General features: G+C 40.1%; 1 protein-coding gene across 18 annotated transcripts in view; it reads left to right on the top strand.

Annotated features, from left to right (window-relative positions):
* The window catches only part of KALRN (kalirin RhoGEF kinase), a 521,871-nt gene that overhangs the window by 346,250 nt on the left and 155,160 nt on the right, over window positions 1-20,461 (top strand). For all 18 annotated transcript variants that reach the window (XM_065671413.1, XM_065671394.1, XM_065671393.1 and 15 more), the window contains 8 exons: window positions 4,360-4,479; window positions 7,134-7,325; window positions 10,457-10,606; window positions 11,558-11,672; window positions 14,870-14,985; window positions 15,593-15,715; window positions 18,351-18,533; window positions 19,607-19,725. In XM_065671413.1, the coding sequence (XP_065527485.1) occupies window positions 4,360-4,479; window positions 7,134-7,325; window positions 10,457-10,606; window positions 11,558-11,672; window positions 14,870-14,985; window positions 15,593-15,715; window positions 18,351-18,533; window positions 19,607-19,725 (1,118 nt within the window). The remainder of the gene's footprint in view (window positions 1-4,359; window positions 4,480-7,133; window positions 7,326-10,456; window positions 10,607-11,557; window positions 11,673-14,869; window positions 14,986-15,592; window positions 15,716-18,350; window positions 18,534-19,606; window positions 19,726-20,461) is intronic.

Raw genomic sequence — 20,461 nt, 5'->3', positions numbered from 1 at the left:
CAGTGGCAGTGCAGCACTCTCTACAGGTACCTGATGTTACTTTCTTCATTATCAAGTATCAGCTGGGCCTTAATTATTTTACAAACCAAAATCTAACCAAAAGAAATAGTTACTATGTACTGAGCTACATAATACTTACTGTGAGAGAAGAAGTGTGCCTTGAAGTAGTATTTCCTTAGTGGAGCTTAGCACCATCAGAGCTTTCATTACTGTGTGACCCCTCAGCAAACCAGTAGTGAAAACTAATTTTATTTGTTCAGCTGAATACTAAGGACTCCTCTGTTTATTAACATGTAAATTACCACAGCTAGAGTTTCCCTTAAAAAGAGGCAAATTAAAATGGATCTGTGCCCTATCTATTTGGTTTCCTGTAGATGAGTCATATTCCCAACCATTTAATGAATTTGGGAAATATATTGATTTTGGCTTTTAGTTCATCTCCAGTCCGATCCAGATTTCCTTCACTTTGATTTCAGTGCATCTGAGACAATGGATGATCTCATTACCAAATTGCTCTCACTCTTTTAAATCAGATGATATGTGGTTGCCTTAAGACACCTACTGTAGTTCTGCTGACATAGTAAAATTGGTCAAGGCTGCTATGTGTACATGTGTTTGCATTTTGATATAATGGCTCATGGAAATACAAAGTCTTTTAACTGTCTCTATCTATTTAAGTCTCACTTACCAGGGATTTCTGCTTTATGTCATATGCACCAAGGCTCTGAATGCCAAGACAATGAATGTAAGTTTGTGGCCATTACAGCAGAACAATTCCAAATGAGATGTTCTGTGAACTGCTTTAGAGTGGAAATAGTATAGATCAGTGATTCACATACGCTTTGTTATTAAGAAAGATCCTGGCCAAGACTGATTTCCCCTCGTTTGGACCCCACTCATTTTTGACAGAAACTACAGAGCTTGGATTGCTTACATAAAAGTAATAGCAGAACAGATTTGAGGAGGTTGGTTTAAAAAACAAACTTTCTAATGCTGTTTGCAGCTGTTTGGCTTTCCTATCCCCTTATTGTACCTTTGTATGTTTTATTTCTGGTTTTCATAAGTGCTGAACTTGACCTAATAAGATATCCTCACAGTGTCCCACTACACTTGCCTTCCAGGTTGTTTTAAAGTGCATCTATTCCTTTTCGTGTGCCTGTTATCCATCCAGTTTTGCTGTTTGGCATTAGATTTCCTTCCAGGTGAATGTGCCCAAAGGATGATGGGAAGTAGTCATTTTAGACATACTGAATATATTTATTTTTTTCCCAATCTAACATCATAGAGCTCCTGGAAACTTGATGCAGTTTTGAACGTGGCTAAAATTGCCAGAAGGTGTCCTTGCTGATGGTTGTGTCTGTGGTAGTAAGAGCCTCTCAAAGAAGCTGCTAAGGGTCCAGAGATACAAAAGATTCACTAACATCATTTTGCCTTTAAAACTTAAGAATCTTTTACCACCCTAAGGGGTGCCTTACTTTTTATTTTTCCTGTAGCATCTGATTCTATGCTCGGTGAAGATAGCAAAGTTTCAGGGTATGAATTTTAAAAGAATTTGGTACTATTATTTAATTACAGAGAAGCAGTATACAAAATTGTAGCCTGATTTAAGCAAATTGGAGTCAAAGGTAGGAGTTGTCTCAGATCTGACAACCCATGCCTTGAAGTGAAATTGTTCTCCAGCGTTAAGTGACTTTTATCTAAGATGCTATCAGTGTGTTTCTGCTTCTCCATTATTAAAAAAAAAAATAAAAAATAGTTAGGCTTTTTATAAGTCTTTGGAGATTTATTTATCTCCAGAATTATTTAATCACTGCATCTACAAAGTTGATAAAATCTGTAATTTGAAGTAAATGACTGTTTAAAGACATCTTTTGCTGTTGGCCTGTATGCACAGTGCCAGATAATGGTGAATCTATTAATACAGGAAATGACTGGAGAAGTGTCTTGGTGCTTAATTAGCTCCTATGCATATTTCAATGAAAAGGCATTAAGCGCCATATAAGTAGGAGTCAATTTATTTGCAGGTCTTGTAAACCAGATACGAATGTGTAAATGCTCTCTTCCAACCATTTCACAATCTCCTTCCAAACCAGTGACACAACGAAAGGCTCTGCAGGTGACTGGTTTTCGCACTTAGACTTAAGAAGCTTTGGGTATGCAACTGAATTTTTCTCGTTCTGAAAGACATGCACAAAAGAAGAGGAGGAAAACAAACTAAGAGAAAAACATGCCTATGGAAAAAGCTGGTGCAATCCCTGATGAGGTTCTGACATGTAAGCATTAGACTTTTGGAAGTGGAACGGGGTAATTATTTAAGTTCTTCCAAACAAAATTTGCTAGTGCTTGGGTGCTCACTGGGCCTGGAAGGGGAGTGTAGGAGCTCCACAGTGAGCATCTGAACCCGCATTTTGGGGAAAGGAGAGAGTGGAACAACTCAATAATGGCAGCAGCCTTAGTCAGGAAGAGTGCTGTAACCATTGCTGACAAGATGTAGCCCATAAGAGCCTGACCTGAACTACTTTTACCCTGGATATTTTTTGAGTCAACAAAACCGCTGTACAGAGGAATTAACACTAGAGGAAACCTAGTTGTTCGGTTTCCAGCCATAGTCAGTTGTATGGTCTCTTCCTCCTTGTTCAAACTTGTTACCTATTGGCTTTTTACTTATCAAGTTGCTTTGTTTTAAGACTTGAGTTTTCAGGTGTGTTTCTTTTGTTGTTGTTTTAGTGTATAGAGACTCAGATATTTCTGTGAAATCTGTGTTAAAACCTCTGTGGCAGCTTTTGAAAATTTCAGCTCAGAAAAGAGAAAAAAAAGAAAAAATTAAAAAAAGCTGCTGCATTTCTAGCTTACCTACTCAGTATTTTCTGCACTCTAAATAGCCCAAGCCAGGGTATACCGTGGTATATAAAAAATGAAAGCATGTCTTGCTTTATCATGTCCTCATTTCAAGTCTTTCCCAAACACTGTGATCCTTTGGTTAACTTCAGATTTTGGTACCACGTAGTTGGTAACAATGTATTTTTTTTGTCTGATGGATCATAGAAGATGCCAGCCAAAAAGATTGCCATATGATAACCTGATTTCTTTTCCTTTAAATCTTTGTCGCGTTTCCCACAGGAGCAATAGCACCTGCTGATGAAAGAGAGAAAGCTGGCAAATGAAATCTTCCACACTGTTGTACTGAGCAGAATGTAATTTTCATCAAATTACGGTCAGCTATGTGTATAGATGGCTCCCCTTTCTTTCTCCTAGGAAAAACTCATTTTCCTACCCTACAGGGAACTGAATGGCTATAATGAGGGTGATACGTGATGGAGGGATAAAATCCAAAACAACAGAAAATCCCTATTTATTTCAAGCAATTTAATGTATCGCTTGGTGAAAATGATGTACAAAAGGGAACTTATTATGTAGAATATTGCATCAAAGTCAATTTGGGAGCTTTGTAAGTCACAAGCTGTATTTAGGGCAGTGATTGGGCAGTCAGGATTTCCTGCGCATCTGTGGATTGAATTCAGTAACTTTCTGCTTCATTGGAATAATTTCACACCTACACAGGTAGAAAATAGGCTTTGAGACAACACAGCAAAGAACTTGCATGCATGTTCTGGTTGCTAATTTTCCAAATGTGTCTTAAAATAGCAGAAAATGTTACTGCTTAAATGAATAAGTACAAGCTTGATAGATTAATTCTGTACATTTAGGATTTGATTCTGTAGTCATTACAGCATGTTTTGCATGTCTACAAATAATCTGAATATCCTGAAGCCTCTTGACTAAATATAAAATTCAAGACCTGGGATTTCTTCCTAGCTGTATGTGCAGGTGGAAGCTCCAACTGCATCTTAACTCTGTGTTGGCTGAAACCAACTGTGTCTTCTCCCTCCTTACTGCTAAACTCTGACTTTTGTGTGGAAGAAACTCAGGGACATGGTGCAGAAAGGAGTTGCGCCGTCCATGATGCAATTTGGAAATTTGAAAGAAACAGAGATCTTTATGTTTAATTTCAGATTTCCCTTATTGTACTTTCTGCTTTTGCCCTGGGTATTTGTGTAAGGAAACGTTCATTTTTGTGATCAAACCTTGGAAATGAAAGCTTTTTGCTTTTTGAATGTCCATGTAAATACTTTCGGAGTTTAATTCTTAAAGCAATAACTTCTTTAATGCATCTTTGCCATCTAAAAATGTATGTTATTAAGTCCTTACCTAGGCTTTCTTTCTGCTCACTGATTCAGCCTGAGACCACACTGAGCAAAGCACCTTTTCATTAGCCAGGTCTGAAGCATTTTCTGATCAGTGACTACATAGAGCTTTGTACTGAAGCAACCTTTCCATAAGCACATCCTTTCTTTACAGGTGCTCGGCTGGATCAGGAATGGTGAATCAATGCTGAATGCAAGCCTTGTCAATGCGAGCTCCCTCTCTGAAGCTGAGCAGCTCCAGCGAGAGCATGAGCAGTTTCAGCTGGCCATAGAGGTAACATTAATAAGTTAACTTTGTTTCTCTTTCCCAGGTGAATACCATACAAAAGGTTATCTATTGAGCGTCAATTGTTGCTTGCTTGGAGGAAGGGAAGGAATAAAAACTTTAGCAAATCATCTTATCATTAAACTTGCAATGCAGCTGGAAGTTCATAGTGAAATAAATAATTTATCATTTGCAGCTAATTCTTCCGCTGTCAGATATCAGCCTTTCCATTCATAAAAATGGCACTCATGCATCTTCTGATAATTTCTTTGGTAAAAAAAAAAAAAAGAGATTAAACTTCACAGAGTGCTCTGAAAACAAGAAAACTTTATGAAGTCAGTTTCTTCCCATGTCCATGATCCACAGATTATTTCTAAGCGTTCATATATGAATATCATTGTTACTGGATAATGCTGTCACATGAAATCTTTGTTTCATTCAACTCTCCTTTTGTGGACAGCAGAAGAGACATTGAAACCCACGTAATGTTGAAGAAGAGGCAAGAGGGTCAATTTTTAAAAACTGCCTGCTAAACTGAGCTTTTGCCCCTGCTTGCCCTGGAGTAACACATCTTCGACATGGCCCTCAAAAACTAATTGTGAGCCAACACATTTGCCTCACTCACAGGGCCAGGACATGTCAGGAGGAATGGCACCTGCTTCAGGCTGCTTTGCTTTGAATGGGAAGGTAGTGGAGGGCTCTGGACTCCCTTGATTAGAGCACAAGATTCATAATTAGGCTCATTACTTTATAGATCTTTGTCATCATAAACAAACCCTACACTCACAGGGTATGCTCACTTCAGTTGCTAGAAAGGGGGTTCATTGCTTTCTCCTATTCCTGCTCAACAGGGTGTATATGTTAATTGTTGGCTTTTTACAGACCAGACAAGTTGGAAAATCCCTTTCTGTGGTTTATATATATTTGAAAATAACCAAAACTAACCCAAACTTTAGACTTTGAAAATAATAATTCCATAATGGATTTTTTTGGGGGTGGGGTGTCTTTATGTCTCTGCTGAACTTTAAGGCAATATATATTATAGTGTTCCTAGTAAGTGCAGAGTTTAAATCTCAGCTGATGGCCTGTTTTGATCCAGCTCCACTCACACTAAGGAACGAGCAGCTACTGTAGATCCTAAGGGAAAGGAAGAAGTTTTCTATCAACTCTGAATGAGTTGACTGGTACCAAGCTGTGCTGACCACATCTTGGCAGCCATCACCAGACAACAGTGGGGAATAAGACACCCACTGGCTGTGTTATTGCAGCTTGCTGCCATTGAGGAGGTGCTTGTATTTGGTGGTAAATGCAAATCACAGATAGAGAAGAGGGTTATGCCACAGTGAGGGAAAAATAAGTTTTCAAAGGAAGAAATCATGAGATTAAATATTTAAAGTGTTTAAAGCTCAATATGGGAAAGAGATCAGTAAAGCACACAAGGCAGACCATTCTCTAAAGGCATTCTAGATGTGGGATTGATTTTCAGTTGAAATCCTTTAAAATCTATTTAAAACAAGTATTACAATTGTAACATCAGTAAAGCAGCTGGATATTAAATTTAACCAGTTGTTCTTGAGCATCTTCCTAGATGTTTCTGCCAAGTATTAATCCTTTCTTTACTAATAGCTTTCTCTGCATTACATTATTCATCAGTGTATTACCAGATGATTTCAAGCTTCTTTCCAGGTTCAAGGATTAGATCATAAAAGTATCACATGAGACTTTGTCAGCAGCAGTTACAAATGGGATGCTGAACAGAGGAGTCTTTGGGAGATTTTAGGGCTTCTGTTCAGAAGATTAAAATCAAATATTGGACTAAACCATGCCTGAATACAGTTACTCAGGAGGCTGTGAAGGGCCAGGGGCTATTTTCCTTTCAGCTGCTCAAACAGGAAGGTGTAACCATCAGTAGCTGGTGTAAGCTGGGAAATGAAGCGGATAATTCAGTCCTGTCTGTAAAGTGGCTACTGAGTAAATTGGGGGACAGTGGAGAAAAACCAGTTTGACTCCCCACAGATCTGCCCTTAAAGGTAGCATGGAGTAGCTCCAGTATGAGTGACCTGACTTTCAGAAATGTATTTCATAGGGGCTGATATTTGTGATATTGTTCGTGCCTTTTAGCAAGGCATCTTCATATCTTTTGGGGTTGATGTTTCATATCCTGCAGACAGGACAATTCATGCTTAAGTAAAGCTGCTGATGCCATCAAACTGAGTCAAGAGTCAAATTAGCGTGATTAGGCCCACAGTTTGCACACTCTTTAGTGTCTGCTTTTGCATCTGCAGCTTGTGTGGGGTGCAGTGAGCACTGAGTGCAGGCTCAGCACAACAGCTCCCTGCACTGGGGTTGTTCAAATGGATCCACCAGAAACCCCACCCCAGGCTGTTGCCCAAGGGGCAGTGCTGATCAGTGGAGCTAACCCATTTCAGTGTTTGCTTGTCCCAGGCTTTAATAACATGTTGCAAATGTGTGTGAATAATTGAAACTAAAATGCTTTGCAGAAAGAAACTGCTAATGGAAGATAACTCTCTGAAAATCTTTCACTCTCTCGCATCTCCATGCTCACACCTCGCTTCACCTTTCTACCATACATCTGGCGCATCTTTACAACCTCTCTTTCCTCCCCTCATACACAGTCCCTCTTTCATGCCACTTCCTTACAGAAGACACACCAGAGTGCCCTGCAAGTCCAGCAGAAAGCTGAAGTGTTGCTACAGGCTGGGCATTATGATGCTGATGCTATCAGAGAATGTGCCGAAAAGGTGGCCCTGCACTGGCAGCAGCTGATGCTGAAGATGGAAGACAGGCTCAAACTTGTCAATGCCTCGGTGGCCTTCTATAAAACATCTGAACAGGTGAGCTGAACAGTGTCATATCTGTACCATAGCATATCACATCAGCCTGGGATTTAACTCCCCGTACATAGTGAGAAGGTATTGCCTCTCACCAGGATCAGCACAGTGTTAAACTGTTCCAAATACCTCCTCTGATAATACCACTAAGGAGCAGTATTTTTCTTCTCCCTTTTCCATGAGTAATCCTAAAAGTAGGAAGAGTGTGGCTTCAGTCAGCCCTGCTTACCCCTAAAAGCTGCAGTTTGTATTTTTACATACGTTCACATGTCTTCATCCACATATTAGTGGATATAAACCTTTCTGTCACCTGAACAGGGCCAGTGTTGAGCCCTCACGTGATTCCCAGCTCATCAACACTAATGTGAGTGCACTCCACAGTGTAGCAGTGCTGATAGGTGTGGGTTTTCTACTGATCCTGAGCACAGGGGCTCTTCTGCCAGTAAGTGATCTCGCAGCATTGGCAAAATTAAGTGACAGGACATTTGTTCCACTGACATAGCAATGCTAAGCCGCATACAGAAAATAGTTCGAACTAGTCAAAACTGTTTCTTTAACAAGTATTGTAACAAAAAGAAAAATGCAAACTCCACTAAACAAAAGAGAGCAGCAATTTGCAGTGACTTTCATCTTACAGATTTCCTTGAAAAAAATCTAAGTCTTGAAGGTTTTTTTAATTGTCCCCCTTCCAAACAGGCAACATTTCTGAAATGCCACCATTTTTTACAGGATATCAGAGTTCATTTTGAGGAATATAAATCTGCTTTCTCTTGAGAACTGCTTGCAATTACTTACTTGTTACTTTGTGAGCAGTACTAGATAGAGTTTTCACTAGTTTTTCACCACCGTGCCAAAAAAGGTGCCAAGATATGAAGGGATCTTTCTTAAATCTGTCTGCAACACAGACAATTACAGCAGTATCCATTATATGTTGACACAACTCTACTACATTCCAGGTGTCCATGAATTGCAAAATCCATTCCAGTTGGTTGCTGGTACAGTGCAACTATTTGTCCCTTGTGCAGGCAGGTGCCATTTATACTGTAGTCAGTGAAAATTACTGTCACAGTGCGGGTACTCAAATACTAAATGTATTATTAGGGTGAGAGATCATTTTGTCCTTAGCATCGAGGCTGTAGATGATCTTTGGGCCACTTTTTGGTGTCATTTGTTTAATTCATTTTTAAGATTGTTTAAGAATTAATGTCTTTCACTGTGAAGAGTTTCAAATAGATTTACATTCCCTGATGCATTCAAGATTGAAATGAATTACTGCTAGTGGAAGATTGTGAGAAATGAAAACCATTAACAGATCCATTGGTGCTTTAGACAGTCAAATGTGCTGATCAAAATATGCATAGCCAGCAATTTATCAATACAGTCTCCCTTCATGTTTCCAAGTCCCAGACAAGCATACTGCAGTGCCCACCAGTTCATTTATTAGTTGTGTCTATTCAGCAAATGTTTAGGGCAAAGATTATTCAGTCTTCAAATGCTCGTGAACTCACTGCTGCAAGTAGTCTGCCATCTTCTCTTGAGCTGCACAGCTCATCTATGGTCCTTAACGGTCTGCTCCCTGATGGGATGACAGTGGATTGAGTAATTTACTAGATCCTGAGTTCTCTGAGAGTCTACAGAAGACATCTAAAAGGTTGGAGAGACTGACACAACCAGCCAAACTTTTTTGTGCCTGTCTTCCTCAAGTATGCTATGGTTTTGATGTAACTGGTGGAGCCCTGGCTTTCAAATAGCCCAGTTTCGCTTTGACTTCATTGACAGCCTACTTTATATTAGTTTCTCATCATCTTAACAGAGAAATGATACTTGCATGTGCAGGGACCATCCTTTCCAGAAAGATGTGGATCCCAGGCAGTCCATATACTTCCATATTTTATGTCACTAAAGCCCAATAGAGTGCCAAAGTTTTTAAGAAGTAAAATTGAAATGCTTTTCTGTGTCTAAATAAAATATGGGGCACTTGCTCTCCCTTATTGAGGGTGAATGCTGGATTGCATTAAAACAAGAAGATGATTTCAGATAGTTAAACGCATAAGGTTCTTGAACAGCCTGGCAGCACGGTAAGTTGATCAGTTCACCTCAGCTCACTGGTTTAAAACCAGAATTTGATATGTTAATGAATGGAGTTATATTAAAACGTGCCTGCAATAGTGGGGTGCATGATGCTGGAGTCTCTTCCAGGCTATGCTCTTATTCATGTGGGAACCTCTGAGTTGTAACTGTGTTCATGTAAAAGTTGCAGGAGTGAGCCAGAAAAGGGTGAACATGGTTAGCTGGGCCCCTAGCAAAAACTCACTGGATCTTGAGTAATCTCAACAGTGGAGCGTGTAGGGAGAGCTAAGTGGGAAACAAGAGGAAAGTTCCAAATGTTCTCAAACACTTTTGCAGTTTTTTCAGTGTCTCCACAGGCCGCTGCTGTTCTCAGGATCTGCAATGTATAAAACTCAGCCTTGTCTGAGGCCACTGCACACACAGTTTTCAGACTGTGTTGGTTTATTTATGTCATGCCCATTTTTCTACCAAGATAGAAGATACGTGTGTAAACCCTGTACAGTGGAACACCTGCATCCACCTAGGTTGTGACACTGATTTAATGTCTATTGGTTTCCATCAGTCTTTAGAAAAGCTGTATGGGGAGCAACTAACATGCAGCTGAAAAGAATTAGTTCCAGCTTCAGACTTGTTTCAGGAAAGTATTTAAGCATGTGTTTTTCTTTAAGTATGTGCTAAGTTCCTTGACTTCAGTAGGATTTAAACACATCTAAAGCACCCTTCCAGAATGGGTATTGTTTCCTGAATGATCCACTGGGGCCAGACTGACCTCTGCCTTAATTCGGAGTTTTGAGTTTCCTCCCCCTCGTTATCCGTTGGAAGAGAAGAATTCACCACCCTTAAACCAGACAAATTGTATCCCAAAGAGCAGAGATCCCTATAGGTAAGAAAAACTGCTAGATCACTCTGTCCAGGGCCTGTTTCATACCCAGTTATCCCCATGCCATGGCCCACAGTTCAAAACATTTAGATTTAAAATGTCATTGGTCATAGACTTTTACTGAATATGTTTCTCCTGATTATGACTGTAGAAAACTGAATTATTGTGCTATGGCATGTTTCAGGTGTGCAGCGTATTAGAGAGTCTGGAACAAGAATACAGACGGGACGAAGACTGGTGTGGAGGTCGAGATAAACTTGGACCAGCATCTGAGATAGACCACGTCATCCCTCTGATCAGCAAACACCTGGAACAGAAGGAAGCTTTTCTCAAGGTCTCATTTTAGTTCTCTAGCAAATCAGAATAATTCCTCATTAAGTACTCAATTTAGAGCAGTGTTAGTGAGTTTGAGAGGAGGCCCCGAGGTATAATTTTACTTCAGCTACTGGCTGGCTGTATGAATCCTAAACCAGCTTCACACTTTCATAGTAGGGGTAATAAGCATTATCTTTAATGCGTGTCTCAGATATCATCAGGACTAATTAGGTGCCATTTGCATTGCAGTTGGAGGATTTTAGTTGTTGTGCTGGTTCAAAGTTCAAATTCTCAAAATTGCATATGATGAGCATGATAAATGACAGGTATTATACACCTTTTTGGTGTTGGCTTATACAAACCATCCAGCATTTCATATTTTGTCCTTGAAGCCAATAACTGAATAACTACTAATAACTGAAGCAATTGTGTGTCTGCAGGGCAGAACCAGGGTGGAGACAGATCTCCTACTGCCTTCCAGGTGCTGCTTTGTAAGAGCTGTGGAGCTGACAGGCTGACAAGTCAACTGATAATCAGCCTCCCACCTTCCACTGAAACTGACACACAATATGAAACTGTGCTTGCAAGCCTAGTTTAAGAAACTATGCCTTTGGATTATACATTTTATTGAAACAATGAGTACTTTTCCTGAGAGACAGGGTTAGCTTTGATTAGATTGAAAATGTGTTTTGTACTAGCTCTTTATGACCAGTTGGTTTGTTATTGCCATTAATTTGCCTAATAAAACCATCAGCCATTATATTCAAAATTACTCATATTTCAATACATCTATGAGTCTGTTCATTTATTGGCTGAGTTTATTGACTATTAGCCTCTTAGCTGAAGCTATCATGTTCCCAGACAAAAGAGAACTTCTCCCTGCAAAATGATCAGAGAACTCCCTTGGGTCGCCTTTGCTTTCTTTGCTTGTCTTTACTGATTCTTTTTGGTTGGGGGCTGTTTTTCTTAGGCCTGTACACTGGCACGAAGGAATGCAGAAGTATTCCTCAAGTACATCCACAGGAATAATGTCAGCATGCCTGGAGTAGCAAGCCATACGAGGGGGCCTGAGCAGCAAGTGAAAGGTTAGTGCACCAGTGCAGTGACAGCGTTGAAGGTTTTCGTTGCTTCTACTTCTGTTGTGAGGTAATCCTAAAGTTTGTGAGCATGCTGAGAAGGCACCTTAAGTTTTTCTGTCCATTGTGAGTGAAATGATACATATGCGTGACACATTTAGTAATGGTAATGAGGCCTCTCAGAAAGTGATCCTTCTCTGCTAGGCATGAGTTCTTATACAGAACTCTGCTGCTGCAAGTGGTAGTGGACTGGAGAAGGAAAAGAATTTGAAACATGGGTGCTTTCTGGCTTCTCTTGTCAGAAGAGTCCCAAAGTTGTTTGTCCCTAGGATGGATCTGCTGGTTTTTTGTCCCTGGAATTCCCCTGAATATCATACCACATCAAACAATCACCAGCAAAAGTATTTGAGTGTAGTTACTTTCCTTTAGACAGAAGAGCACTGTTTACAATCAGGAGATATATCTGAGATGTTTGAAATGTTTTCACTTCTCTGCTTGATTAAACAATTAATCTCTGCCTAGAAGTGCGGCAAATGAGCTGTGTGATTCTGCAAAAATAAAACATTTTTGTTATTATTGCTTTCTGGTACAGGTTAAAAGCAGTGTGATCATTATATATGGGAGGGATGGGAGCTTGGATTTTACTCAGAAGATGAAAAAGGTGCTACTGAAGAGATTATTTTCCTTCCTTTCAATGCCAGTTCTTCAGTGTTAACATGACTTTGCTCAAATTTCCCACGCTACTGTGTCAAATGCTTGTTGTTGTGAACCTCTGTTCCCTGTAGTTGAAAATCATGGGAAAATAAATTAACCCCTGAATCAGTAAGCCCTTAAATATGCACCTGATAGAAGCTTGTGAGTGTTCCTCACTGAGCTTATTTGAAATGACTCACTTATATAAAAATCAGCTTCTATACAAATCTTTTTCTAAGCCACATATGTAATTAGAATCATAGAATAGTTAGGGTTGGAAAGGACCTCAAGATCATCTAGTTCCAACACCCCTGCCATGGACAGGGACACCTCACACTAAACCATCCCACCCAAGGTTTCATCCAACCTGGCTTTGAACACTGCCAGGGATGGAGCACTCACTACGTCCTTGGGCAACCCATTCCAGTGCCTCACCACCCTAACAGGAAAGAACTTCCTCCTTATATCCAGTCTAAACTTCCCCTGTTTAAGTTTGAACCCATTACCCCTTGTCCTGTCACTACAATCCCTGACGAAGAGTCCATCCCCAGCATCCCTATAGGCCCCCTTCAGATACTGGAAGGCTGCTATGAGGTCCCCACGCAGCCTTCTCTTCTCCAGGCTGAACAGCCCCAACTTCCTCAGCCTATCTTCATACGGGAGGTGCTCCAGTCCCCTGATCATCCTCGTGGCCTCCTCTGGACTTGTTCCAACAGTTCCATGTCCTTTTTATGCTGAGGACACCAGAACTGCACACAATACTCCAGGTGAGGTCTCACAAGAGCAGAGTAGAGGGGCAGGATCAGCTCCTTTGACCTGCTGGTCACGCTCCTTTTGATGCAGCCCAGGATACGGTTGGCTTTCTGGGCTGCGAGCGCACACTGAAGCCGGCTCATGTTCATTTTCTCATTGACCAGCACCCCCAAGTCCTTCTCTGCAGGGCTGCTCTGAATCTCTTCTTTGCCCAATCTGTAGCTGTGCCTGGGATTGCTCTGACCCAGGTGTAGGACCTTGCACTTGTCATGGTTGAACTTCATGAGGTTGGCATCAGCCCGCCTAATTCTTGTGATTAGTGACTCTCTCCAAAGAAAATCTTTGAGTGGAATAAACCAACCATATAGTAGGATACTTACTATGCTTCCAATGCAAAGTCATTAGTGCAGAACAAAATTAGGTTTTTTTGGCATAGACTGGACTGTTTATGCAGAGACCTGATCTAGAGCGCCCATGACAAGGTCTGAGTTCCTTTTGTCATTCAAAGTTCCTGTTGTCCTCAGCAGGGACTAGGCTATGTTTTGCAATTAACTTAAGTATTACGGATTTTTTGACCTAAATCAAATGTTACACTTGTAAATAGGGAGGAATACATCCAAATCGCTTTGCTACCACCAGTGTTGGTAACATAAGCAATGAATATCGGTATATTCGGGAAGGCTTAGGATGAGAAAGATTAACAGGTGCTGTAAATGATCATAAGTCACTGTAAGTGGTTGAGGAAGTAGACTCGATGTTCTAAGAGCGTAGCTGTTGCCCCGGCTGCTTGTGCCTAAGCCCCCTCTAGTGGATGCTGTCTTGGAGATTAGGGCAGGAGGGCTGCCATGCCTTACCTGCCAAGGCAGGGACCTGAGCTCCATACCCCATACAGGGCTGGGTGAACCGCACTGCAAATGGCTTACCTCAGTTTAAATAGAAAAAGTCAGGCTTAACTAAAGTGTATGTTAGTAACATAGTGTAAATCTCTCGCACTGTCTCTGCATGTCACCTTTTAAGTTAAACACATGGTACTTTTTAAAGAGTCAAATCACACCCTTTTATCAAGTTGATAAAGTCTGACTGAGCATTTGGGTTTTGAAGGAGAACATGTATGTCTTAGACTCCAGGGAGTAGCAGGTCTCCTGCCAGTCCTTTCCTGAATCTGGCTGTCTCTCACATCCCCCTCACACAGAAAACATTTTAGATGACCAGTAGCAGACATCAACTTAAAATCCTAGCCCAGCAATAACTTCACAGGGAGCACATAATGGGCCATCAGTCAGAGCAGCTGTACAAGAAACCTTACCAGGTATTTCAAACCGAGAGGTCAGGTCTGAACTAAATTTGGTCATGACCAGAGCTCTGCATGGGACACTAATCTTTAGTGCCAAGTACTACCTGTGGGCAGAGCAACAGACAAGGCAGTAAAAGGACAATTTTTCCTATGTCAACCAGTACCAGGAAAGACTAGAAATCATGTATCCCAGTGTAGCCACTGGTGTAAATCCGAAACTCAGTTCTAGCATCTTCTCCTTTACCAGATAACCATGCAACTGCACTTTTTTATGTGTTGGTGCTTGGTTTGGTTTTTTAAGCAGCCCCTTTGTACTTCTGAAAAAAACAAACGTGGATTCAGTCTCAGGGGCTCTGCTCTTGGGAATGTGTTCCAGGCAGAGTGAGTAAATTCAGCTTTTTATGGCTTATTTCTGTGAGCACTCAAAGAATAACTAATCATGCAGACATTTTCCTTTGCCCTACAGCTATTCTGAGTGAGCTGCTGCAGAGGGAGAACCGGGTCCTTCACTTCTGGACCCTGAAGAAGCGAAGATTAGATCAGTGCCAGCAATATGTTGTCTTTGAGCGCAGTGCCAAGCAGGTAGTGTGAAAACCCTACTTTGTCTTTCTGTCCTGACCGTGTGTATTTCCTGTATATGCTTAATTAATGTCTCTGTGTGAGGTTCCTGTTGCAGCCTCAAGCTGTATTTAAAAACTGTAACTTTTGAAAACATGGCAAAGCTTTTTAGAACAATTTAAGAACATCCCAAAATCCAGCAACAAAACTCAGTATTTTTGCCAGGCCAGATTATTTTCTGTGGGTTTTGTTGGTTTTTTTTTTTCATTTGTTCAAAACTAAACACAAGAGCAAACTTGTTTTGTTGAGCTACTACTGAATGAGAAAACTGCTTTCCCTGCATGCATATTTATCTGTATATAAGTAGAATTCCCTACACTCCTTTTTCTTCTAGGAAACATACACTACCTTTTATATCCTCTCCCACCTGCTTTGATTACTGTATTCTTCTTGTGTGTTCCTAGAAGTTGTTTTAGTATACACAGTATTAAGTCCCAATAGATTTACTGTCCTCTTTGGCAGATTTGCCTTTGTCAGAGGGTTAGTTCTTGAAATGCAAAGACCGTTTGTTTTGGTTTTACTTTGTTTTTGCCTTTTCTTTTTTTTTTTTTTTTTTTTTTGACATGCACAGGCCTTAGACTGGATCCAAGAAACAGGCGAGTATTACCTCTCTACTCACAACTCCACAGGGGAATCAGTAGAAGAAACTCAGGAACTCCTGAAGGAATATGGGGAATTCAGAGTACCCGCCAAGGTAAACAGTGACTTTAATCTAATTACGGCATCTGCCTTTGTCTATGTTTATGATCCTGTTTCAATGCCTTAAATCTCTGTGATAATATTGTCTTGATTTTGTTCTTTCCTCCTGACATTCCTAGCCCAGAAGATAAATGTCTTTTGGGAGCTGTGATCTTTCATTTTTAGCAAGACATAGGCACAAAAAGGAGATTTTCTGCCCTTGGTCTGCACTGATCATAAAGCATTTTTGTTCTGATCAGAAGGAAAAGCTCCTTTTCATACAGAATTCGCAGTAATCTACTGAGACATACCCTAATTCCATCCTCAATCAATCATATAAGAATGGAATAAAGAAACTAATTGATCTGAACATACCCATGTTCATCTTGGATTCCTTCTTTCTTCTGTCATTACAACCACAACTTGTTTCATTAATTCCAGCTGGGTTGACCATAGATGATAATTTATTTCATTACAAATAATCTGCTGATCCCAGTGAAATACTTGAAATAAATGGGTGTGTTAGCTCTGGGGTAACTGGTTTTAATACAAAACTGCATTACCAAGGATCTATTAATTTCTATGGAGCAATTCTGAGAAATCTGGCGGGGTTTACAGAGGAATGGTGATTGGATCGGCTTCAGACAAATTAATTCAGACCATAGGTAATTCACAGACAGTAAATCCACAGTGGTATTAAAAGTCACTGATAAGGATCTAAATTGCAGAGTCAGACTGCAGCAAGACTGTAGCTTTGTTACTATGTAGCTTCATTTCACTGTGTCCTGAAATTGATCTTCTATAATCCTTAAATTCTTCATTAGGTTATCCATACTTGCATGGGTTTGATTCACAGGCTTTGTGGTGTTCTTGTCCACTTCCTTTTTGCTTAGCTTGCATGTTTGTGAAAATGGGAGATAATTAGCAATGTATGGAAGTTAATTTCCTCAGACAAGACCTGTACGGAATTCCTTTAACAGTACTACTGGACTCTAACCATCCATAATCAGTCCTCCTGAAATCATGTTTCAGTTTATAAGTTAGAATTGTAGAATAGTTAGGGATGGAAAGGACCTTAAGATCATCTAGTTCCACCCCCCCTGCCATGGGCAGGGACACCTCACACTAAAACATGTCACCCAAAATTTAATAATCCCAATTCATCTTGAAGTTTCCAAAATATTTCTCACCCTTAGCCTAGGACTGAGTTTTATACCTTGTTCCTTATCGGCTGTTACTGACTTTTCCTTACACTGGCACATCTAGTCTTGCTCCCTAGGGCTCTAGTAAATCACTTTCCTACTGCTGACCTAGAATGTTTTCACTGCCATGTGCAACCTGGTAAATGCATGTCACTTCCAGACTTATGTTATTCTCAAATTAAGCTGTAACTGAAAGCCTTCCTGATCCCAGTAACTTTCTGACTTAAACAACTGTTTGGAAAGCAAAAACGCCAGTAGCTTTTGGGAATGAAATGCCCTTTAAATATTACAGGAAGTATGATTTTTACTTCTCCGTATCTAGCCTTGCTTACATACTCAAATACTTTGCTAAGATGACCTCTGATTCAGCTGTTAATTTATTTTGCTGGTGAATTTTTTTAAGTTCAGTTCTGCGTTTGAAATCTGCTGCATGTTTTCTGGTCTGACATCATTTGTCCATTTGTGCCAAATTGCTGATAATGTCAAGTACCTGACAGCATGTCTTGCTTCAGGCACCACGGAAAGTTCTCCCCATCTCTGAAAAGCACCTTGCTGGTAACTCTGGGGATACAACTGATTCCCCTTTTGCTTTTGAGGATTAACATGTGCATTACAGCTGGATGCAGTCTATACAGTTGATATCTAAGGGTTTTATAACATTTTGTACTACAGCTGGCTCAAACATATTGTCCAGGCACCTTCAGTTCCTGGGATAGGTTTGGAATCTACGGTAAAATTTATAACTAGCTCCTTTGTGCCAGATTTGCGCGAAGTTCTTCAACGTGGAAAACCATAGTGACTAAGGGGCAGTAAGACTACAAGTGGAAAAGAAAAGACTTCTGGAAGGTCTGGGGGCTCAGTGGATGTTTTGGAGTTCAGGCATCTTATAATTTGTAATGCTCTAACTGGAACTAAAATACCAATGAAGGATTTTATAATAGACCTCGAATTTGGATTTAAATTCTGTTTGTTTCTGAAACAGAGTAGTAGTGAGTCAAACTCACTTCCTGGACTGATACGTGGTGTATTAATGACCTGCCTACATAGGTCTGAAGAATCACCTATATATAGATTCAGAGTAACTTCTTCTGTTTTATAAGCTGTGATTTTTAAATCCTGTCTTCTACTCCAAGGCTCACAACAAATAAGGTTTTGGTTGTGGGAAGGAGACATGTCTAACTTCCAACATGTTTTCCTTGTGTGTTTGTGCGTGTGGTTTCAAAACTTGACTTTTTTTATCTCATGCAGCTTCGTAAGTGGCCTTATAAAAATGTAATTCCCTTCAAGTTTTACTGGGCAAAGTTTGAAGTGTTTGATTCTGTATAAGATGAAGTACAGACACTCTTTAATGATGTATAAAAAATTGTGAGCTGCTTCTGACTGCTGTGTGAATTACAAGCAAAGGAAATAATAATAATGCAACGTAACAGATGACCGTATTTTGGGCAGCAAACAAAGGAGAAAGTGAAGCTCCTCATCCAGCTGGCTGACAGCTTTGTAGAAAAAGGACATATACATGCCACCGAAATTAGGAAGTGGGTCACCACCGTCGACAAACGCTACCGCGACTTCTCTCTCAGGATGGGGAAGTACCGCTACTCCCTGGAAAAAGCCCTTGGGATCAATACAGAGGTACTGTAAGTCAATGTCCTGCTGGGGTTTTATACCAAAGCTGAAGATCACAGAGGGAAGTGATGGGTATGGTATGAATGCTGCAGGTTATCGTGTGTCCACTAGAAACACTTAAAATCCAACCAACTCAGAACTCAGCTCCAATCCAATCTCAGAACAGCTTCTGTAGAGAAAAAAGTTCTTTTCTAGCAGATCAGTGATATGTGAAGGAGACAGATGAAGATCAAAAGGACTTTCTGAACAAATGTTTGCACCATTCTCTGTAAGATCATACAGCTACCGGGAAGGAGGGGGAAATACATTATTTGAATAAAAGTCTGTATAATTTTAGCATAAACCATAAATGCTGTTCCCATGCCTTTATCTTGACTCAGACTCAGGCTTTGACTGAAAGTTTCTGTTCTTTGGTCCTTTAGCTAATAAAAAAAATGATCCCCGACCTCATCTCTGAGCTCTTCTGGGTGAAATCAAACAACACAAGAGAAACAAATATTAGAACTGCCTGCTATTCCCTGGCGACACTATTAAGGACGAGTGCCAGAAGCAGAAACACTTAAAAATCTCAGTCAACAATCCTTTGAAATTAAGTATCAAAAACAGAGGTATAAATTCCCCCACACCCTCAAGATACCTTACATGCACTGTCTCTGGTTTACACGAAGTTACTAACCACACTCCTGGCAGAAGGATATTGGAAGGTGGGATTATCTTTGCATAGTGCTCTGCTTTATCAGACTATTTATGAAGTCCCATACTAGGCAACTAATTTAGATGTGAAGCAGTAAGGTAAAATTTAGATATTTGTCATCAGTACTTATTCCTAGATACGAGTAACAGTGAAGACTGTAATAAATCTCATAGTTGGTGTTTCTTTGAAAATTTCTCTCTCACTGTCTTACCTTCTCCCTTCTCACTCTAGTTCTTTGAAATCTCTTTGAATTTCCTTCTTTCTGACACGGTATTGTTATGCTACTTTTGTCCTTTCTTATCCATTTGATCTCATGAGCATGCTGCATTTTGTACAACAGTAGGATTACAATGAATTTAAAATCTGTACTGTCACTTTTTTGTAGGATAACAAGGACCTAGAACTAGATATTATTCCAGCAAGTCTTTCTGACCGGGAAGTAAAGCTGCGAGATGCAAGTCATGAGGTCAATGAAGAAAAAAGAAAGTCGGCCAGAAAGAAAGAGTATGTCCCCAGACCCTCACAGTCTGTCATGATGCATTATCTAAAAATGATGCTATGATATTTGCGTGACCAGAACTAACTGACAGCCCTATAATTCCTTCCAGCTGTGAAGTTATTGAGATAAGTCTACAGGCGTAGGGCAGACTTTGTAGGCTAGAGAAATTCAGAACATACAGGTTGAATTTATTTTGGTTTTAAGCAGAAGTTAACTTTTGGAAATGGAAAGGGGTAAGTCCAGCATTTCAATTAGACCCTGATGTAATGGAGGTACTCACTGTCATTGTTTCTTTTTGGCTGTATGTCAAAAGTAAAATGAACAGGAAAAACATTGAAGGCATCTTTATACATCTGAAGTATTGCCTAAACTTCAGTGACATCCCAAGGAGCTAACTGGGTTTCAGTGACACACAAGTTCACTTGAAGTTAAGGTTCAGATTTGGTGGGTGGAGAACTGGAAATATTTCATACTAGAGGAAATATTTTGCGAGTGCTTGTTGCACATAAATCTAGAAACAGTCTAATTTCACGGTATTTTGTCTTAAATTTTGTGTGAGAATATTGTGTAAATCATTTGTGTGTACAATCCTTCTCAGCTCTCTGAAATTATTACTAAGGGCATAACCTTGATAAGAAACTGTTTCTGCTTTAGGAAAAAGCAGGTTTGCTTGATCTGCCTGTGGCACAGGCACGAAACATCAGGCATTTCAGCTTTGAGATGCTCAGCCTCAGTACAAAT

The sequence above is a fragment of the Lathamus discolor genome, chromosome 3 (assembly GCF_037157495.1).
Source record: "Lathamus discolor isolate bLatDis1 chromosome 3, bLatDis1.hap1, whole genome shotgun sequence".
In the NCBI taxonomy this organism is placed as follows: Eukaryota; Metazoa; Chordata; class Aves; order Psittaciformes; family Psittacidae; genus Lathamus; species Lathamus discolor.
Note: the sequence above shows the minus strand (reverse complement) of the source record. Positions and strands in the feature narration are given on the sequence as shown.